At 39.3% G+C, this 7,425-nt stretch overlaps 1 protein-coding gene across 1 annotated transcript in view; it reads left to right on the top strand.

The window, feature by feature from the left end:
• LOC306885415 (unconventional myosin-Ig-like) overlaps positions 1-7,425 on the top strand; it is a 49,226-nt gene that overhangs the window by 17,063 nt on the left and 24,738 nt on the right. The window contains exons 16-18 of the mRNA XM_079441907.1: positions 667-874; positions 6,401-6,624; positions 6,704-6,848. Coding sequence (XP_079298033.1) covers positions 667-874; positions 6,401-6,624; positions 6,704-6,848 — 577 coding nt within the window. The remainder of the gene's footprint in view (positions 1-666; positions 875-6,400; positions 6,625-6,703; positions 6,849-7,425) is intronic.

Raw genomic sequence — 7,425 nt, 5'->3', positions numbered from 1 at the left:
GTAGACATGTGGGGGCGTGTTTAAATGAGCCGTTAACTTTTAACAGCTTAATTTTTATAAAGAATATCTCTTTGGGTTTGAGACTTTAGTCTTTGCAACTTTAGGTATCTTATCTATGCACGAACAGCTTGTAACACTCCATAGAGAAAGGAAAACTTGAAATCGCATCATATGACCCCTTTAATGTTACATTCTGTGACTCCAAGTCAACACATTTAAAATTCCCTCATTAATGCAGGTTTTACAAGAATGAGGGAGCCCTGGTTTTTAATTACAAATTACATTAAAAAATGACAATAAAAACGTTTTTGAGGTAAAAAAATAAATATGATGTTAGTTAACATTTGTAGCTGTTTTACCTTATTTTAAAGCATAATTTGTCTTATTTTAAATTATTTTAAGCCATCTTGCAGCCCCTTGGAATTGGTTAATGTTGATTTAGTGCTGGTAGCTGGTGAACCAAAATTTAAATATTGAATTAAATTAGTATTTCTATAAAGATTCACTAAACAGTGGTACCACATAGGATGTGTTATTTCAGTCAAAATTGCATATTGTTCACTAGGCACCTACAGTAAAAAGTAGGTGCTAAATGCACTGAAACATCTGACAAATGCATAATGTAAATCTTTTTGAGTAAATTTTGACTTTTATATTCATGCTCAGGTACAAGATGACCTGTGAATATACCTGGCCTAATCACCTGATGAGCACTGATCAGGAGGCTGTGGAGGCCATTGTGAACCAGCACGGTTTTGAGGACGATGTAGCATACGGCCACACCAAGCTCTTCGTGAGAACACCTCGCACACTCTTTACACTGGAGCAAGAGAGAGCCGCACTCATCCCCATACTAGTGCTCTTCTTACAGAAGGTGACAGACACTCTCTTTTCACTTCTCCCTCTCTATCTGTCAGTTTCCTGGGGCGCTTTAGGTCTCTGTCTATCAACATTGTTTATTGTTGTCCCTGAGTGTACCTCTGCTGCTTCCTGTCTTTCTCCTCCTCCTCTTTCATTTCACTGTTTTCTTGCTCTCTGTAGCTGTCTCACTTAATCATTCTTGACTCCTTATTTTTTTTTTGTTTTATGTGTTCAGAGGTGACATGACAGTGGAGTGGAATCATAACACCTAGACAGCAGCTCCCTCTGCACCTCCACTTCAGTCGGTCTTTACAACCTCATACATTTGATCTCGCAGAGCAGAAATCTATATTTACGTTCACGTCTACATGTTTTATTGTTTATGGGAACCCATTCCTACTCAAAGCTGATATAAATATATCTGTATATATATAAAGCAATGTTTATTTGCACTTATGAATGTTATAAACCAATATTTATCTGTACACGTTGATTCAAATCTGCTTTGAACAATGATAGTTGGCTCATACATGAGGATATGAATGTAAATATAGATCTGCTCATTATTTCTAGGTTTTCCCACTCATTCATCCGGTGTGTAGGCTGTATGTGACTCTAATAACAGTGATTATGATAATGATTATGATTGGTGGATTATTCTGGTTGCATTCAATTATTCATCTGCATTGTGAGTTGCCCTGATTTCGCTTCTGTCCCACTTAATGCTGCCTGACTTAAACTAAAGGACAACTTATGCACAGCAGATGAGACGACCAGCAGGTGCCATGTTTCTGTCCACCTGACCATCTCACTCACTCACTCACTCACTCATTTATTCACTGAATCATTCGATCTCTCGCTTACTTATTTATTCACTGAATCGTTTGATAATTCACTCACTAATTTATTAACTGAATCATTTGATCATTCACTCACTCATTTATTCACTGCATCATTTGATTATTCACTCACTCACTCACTCATTTATTCACCGAATCATTGAATGATCCACAGTAGTTTATTAATGAATCATGTGATCACTCACTAATTTATACACTGAATCATTTGATCCTTCACTCACTCACACACACACTCACTCACTCACTCAATTATTTAGTTGATCTTCCGATAATTCACTAACTCAGTCATTTATTCACTAAATCATTAGGTCACTTACTCACTTATTCACTGAATCTTTTAATTTTAATCATTCACTCACTCATTCGCTCAATTGTTTACTGAATCATTCAGTCTTTCACTCATTTATTCACTAAATCATTAGATCATTCATTCACTTATTCACTGATTCATTTGATCATTCACTCACTCACTTATTCACTGAATCTTCTAATCATTCATTCACTCACTCACTCACTCATTTATTCTCTGATTCATTTGGTCATTCACTCATTTATTCACTGAATCATTCAATCATTAATTCCCTCACTCACTTACTCACTCACTCACTCATTTATTCACTGTATCATTTGATCATTCACTCAGTAATTTATTCACTGAATCATTTGATCATTCACTCAGTAATTTATTCACTGAATCATTTGATCACTCACTTATTTTTTCAGGAAATCATTCTATCAGTCATTTACTCATTTATTTACTGAATAATTTGATCACTGACTTAATCATTTATTCACTGAATCATTTGATCCTTCACTCGCTCACACATTTATTCACTGAATCATTCGATCATTTACTCAGTAATTTATTCACTGAATCATTTGATCACTCACTTATTTTTTCAGGAAATCATTCTATCAGTCATTTGCTCATTTATTTACTGAATAATTTGATCACTGACTTACTCATTTATTCACTGAATCATTTGATCCTTCACTCGCTCATTTATTCATTGAATCAATTGATCATTCACTTATTTGTTCAATGAATCATTTGATCATTCACTCAAACATTCACTTAACCATTTAATCACTCACTCATTTATTCATTGAATCATTTCAGAATCAGAATCAGAATGAGCTTTATTGGCCAAGTATGTTTACACATACGAGGAATTTGTTATAGTGACAGAAGCTCCACAGTGCAACAGAAAGACAGCAACAGGACAGGACACAGATATTAAAAGAATAATATCCAAATAGGCAATGTACAAAACAGCAAAAACACAATATATAATATAGACAAATATGTGTATACAGGTCTGATACAGTATGTGCAAATTTGAAATTAAAAAAATAAGTAAGTGTGGTGAATAAATAATGTATAATAGAGTTGTGTGTTCCGCGTTTATTGTCAAGTGTTCATGAGTTGGATTGCCTGAGGGAAGAAACTATTCCTGTGTCTGGTCGTTCTGGTGCTCAGAGCTCTGTAGCGTCGACCAGACGGTAACAGTTCAAAGAGGGAGTGTGCTGGATGTGAGGGGTCCAGAGTGATTTTACCAGCCCTTTTGCTCACTCTGGATAAGTACTGTTCTTGGAGAGTGGGGAGGGTTGTACCAATGATTCGCTCAGCAGTCCGGACTACCCTCCGTAGTCTTTTGAGGTCAGATTTGGTAGCTGAGCTGAACCAGAGCGTTATTGAAGTGCAGAGGATGGATTCAGTGATGGCAGAGTAGAACTGTTTCAGCGGGTCCTGTGGCAGGTTGAACTTCCTCATCTGGTGAAGGAATTACAACCTCTGCTGGGCCTTTTTGACAATAGAGTCAATGTGATTGTCCCTCTTCAGGTCCTGAGAAATTGTGGTGCCCAGGAATCTGAATGACTCCACTGCAGTCACAGTGCGGTTCATGATGGTGAGTGGGGGGAGTGCAGGGGGGTTTCTCCTGAAGTCCACGATCATCTCCACAGGTTTGAGCGTGTTAAGCTCCAGGTTGTTAAGACTGCACCGTACAGCCAGCTCCTTAACCTCCTTTTTGTAAGCAGACTCGTCACCGTCCTGAATGAGGCTGATCAGTGTGGTGTCGTCTGCAAACTTCAGGAGCTTGACAGAGGGGTCTTTAGATGTGCAGTCATTCGTGTAGAGGGAGAAGAGCAGTGGGGAGAGAACGCAGCCCTGAGGAATTCCAGTGCTGATGGTGCGGGTGTTGGATGTGAATTTACCAAGCTTTACTAACTGCTGTCTGTCTGTCAGGAAGCTGGTAATCCCCTGACAGACGGAGGTGGGGACGGAGAGCTGTGTCAGTTTATTCTGAAGGGTGTCCGTGGTGATGGTGTTAAAAGCGGAGCTGAAGTCCACAAACAGGATCCTCACATAAGTCCCTGGTCTGTCCAGATGCTGCAGGATGAAGTATAGTCCGATGTTGACTGCATCATCCACAGACCTGTTCGCTCTGTAGGCAAACTGCAGGGGTGCAGTAAGTGTCCAGTGATGTCCTTCAGATAAGCCAAAACCAGTCTTTCAAATGATTTCATGGCCACAGATGTTAGAGCCACAGGTCTGTAGTCATTAAGTCCAATAATTTTGGGTTTCTTTGGGACGGGGGTGATGGTGGAACGTTTGAAGCATGAGGGGACTTCGCACAGCTCCAGTGATCTGTTGAAGATCTTTGTGAAGATTGGGGCCAGCTGGTCAGCACAGATTTTTAGGCAGGCTGGTGACACACCATCTGGGCCTGGTGCTTTCCTTCTTTTGTTCTTTCTGAAGACCTGGCGCACGTCATCTTCACTTATCTGAATTGTAGGTGTGGGGGAGAGAGGGGTTGCTGGAGGTGTGAATGGTTGTGATGAGGTGTTCAGAGCGGGTGTGGGGTGAGTTTTCAAACCTGCAATAAAACTCGTTCAAGTCGTCTGCTAGTTGTTGATTCTCCAAAGTGATGGGGGATGGTGACTTGTAACTGGTGATATCTATCATACCTTTCCACACTGAAGCAGAATCACTTGTCAGAATAATTCCTCTTTGCCACTCTGATCTCCTTTTCCAGTGTGTATTTGGCCTGTTTATACAAGACTTTATCCCCCTTTCTGTAAGCATCATCTTTGGCCTGACGGAGCTGTCTGAGTTTTGCATTGAACCATGATTTGTCATTGTTGTAGGCTAAATGAGTCCTGGAAGGAATGCACATATCCTCACAGAAACGTATATATGATGTTACAGTCTCTGTGAGCTCGTCCAGATCGGTGGCAGCAGCTTCAAAAACAGTCCAATCAGTGAGAGAGAAACAGGCTTGCAAATCCCGCTTTGTTTCATTAGTCCATCTTTTAACAGTTCTTAATATCGGTTTTGCAGATTTAAGTTTCTGCCTATAGGTCGGTATGAGATGAACCAAACAGTGATCAGAGAGTCCTAAAGCTGCTTGTGGAACCGAGTGATATGCGTCCTTTATTGTTGTGTAACAGAGATCCAATATATTACTGTCTCCGGTGGGACATGTAACATGCTGTCTGTATTTTGGCAGTTCACAGGAGAGATTTGCTTTATTAAAGTCCCCGAGAATGATTAAAACAGAGTGAACGAGCAGAACTCCCGCGGCGAATAGAACTGCTTGCAGTTAATGAAGAGCGTTTCTAGATCTGAACAACACATCTTCTTTAACACAGTTACATCTGTACACCACCTCTCATTGATGTAAAAGCACGTCACGCCGCTGTGTGATTTCCCCATTGATTCCGCGTCCCGATCTGCTCTGATCAGCTGGAAGTTAGCCAGATGTAGCACTCTGTCCAGTATGTCGCCATTTAGCCAGGTTTCCGTAAACACAGAGCAGCAGAGTTAGAAAAATCCTTGTTTGTCCGAGAGAGCAGAAGGAGTTTGTTCGTTCACTAGGCAACAGCATTTGAAATCCGCGCTGTCTGAGCTTTACAAGCGTGCCGGCTCACTTCCCCCATCTGCATGTCCTGAAGCGGCCAGACCAGAGCTACGGCTCCGCCAACTACAATGTCTAGCAAAACATCAGAATAGTCAAAATCCGGTTAAAGATTTTGTGGTGTGTTCTGCCGAATGTGCAGCAGGTTATCCCTGGTAAAACTGATCGTATTTGAGAAACAAAAAACAGGAAAAACTGTACAAACACTGAAGAGCAAAGCACAATAGCTGCCATCTTAGATACGAAAACTCAAATGATCATTTGATCATTCACTCACACATTCACTTAACCATTAAATCACTCACTCATTTATTCATTGAATCATTTGATCATTCATTCACTCATTGGTTCACCAAATCACTCTTCTGTCATCCTCTCATTGTACTCATATATTCAGTCAATTGTGAATAAGCAGATCTTTATCTTTCTCACTGCCATATAACTCATTGCACCTTGTAAACGTTATCAGCTTTCATATCTTTCATAGTTGTTAATTTGAGTTACTGTACATTAGTCACACTTCAATACTCCTAAACCCAATTTGCATTCTTTTTTTTCCTTTTATTTTCCTTATGAATGCTAAACAGTACGTTAGATATAATAAAACTCTTCTTTACAGTAAAACTGTATTTTAAATTATATGGAACTATTTTACTGAATAAAATTGGCATATTTTATATTAATATATAAATTAGACTTACAGTATCTTCATAGTGTTTCGCTCACATTCATTCAATCTGTATATATGTTTTTCTGCAGGTTTGGAGAGGTGCATTAGCACGTATGCGATGTAGGAAAATAAGGGCTATATATATCATAATGGCATATTATAAATGCTATAAGGTGAAGGCTCACTTCTGGGAAGTGGAAAGACGGTTTACCAACGTTCGAAACATGGCCGACTATGGGAAGAGTGTGGAGTGGCCGACACCGCCTGCGGCCCTGGTGCAGTTCCACAGAATCACACAGCACCTCTACCGCCGGTATTACCATGACTTCATGATTTAGTTTTTTTCTTAATCATTTGGCCTTCCTCTCATGCTTTCACTGCCTCTCTCTTAGATGGTTGGCCCGGCAGCTGATTAAAAACATTCCTCCGTCTGACATGGCGGAGGTGAGGGCAAAAGTAGCTGCTCTGTCAGCTCTGAGCGGGGAGAGAGTGGACTGGGGCTACAGCCATGCCTGGGAGAGAGACTACTTGGCCAATGTGAGTTTTTCATTAGGTTACTCATTTAGAACTCTCACTTTGCATAGTATGCAGGATTTTTTTTTTTTACATTAATTAAGCTTATTAAAGTTTGCAGTTTAATAAAGCTTTAAACCCAGTGGTATATGCAGGAATATTTGACATCTTAAAGGAACAGTTCACCCAAAAAATAGTTGATATACTACCATATCAAACCATATGACTTTCTTTTTCTTTTGCGGAACACAGAAGATGTTTAGAAGAATGTTCATGCTGCTGTTTACCATGTATCAAAAGTGAGCTTTCAAGCTCCAAAATTGATGAAAAGCATGATAAAAAATTCCATAAAATTCCAACAAATGTGCTATATTCTAATCTGAATTCATCTTCATGTATATTCTAATCTGAATTCATCTTTATGTATATTCTAATCTGAACTCATGTTCATGCATATTCAAATGTGAACAAAATCCGTTTACTTACAGTAAACGAAATGAATGTAATAATTCATGTTTTATTTGTAAATTAGTTTTTGTTGATGTACAGTTACTTTTTTACATTCACAAACCTTTCTCTGTGGGAAAGCAGTCATTTTTAA

The sequence above is a fragment of the Barbus barbus genome (genome assembly GCF_936440315.1).
Source record: "Barbus barbus genome assembly, chromosome: 19".
Classification (NCBI taxonomy): Eukaryota; Metazoa; Chordata; class Actinopteri; order Cypriniformes; family Cyprinidae; genus Barbus; species Barbus barbus.
The sequence above is the reverse complement of the archived record's forward strand: the minus strand, read 5'-3'. Positions and strand labels throughout refer to the sequence as shown.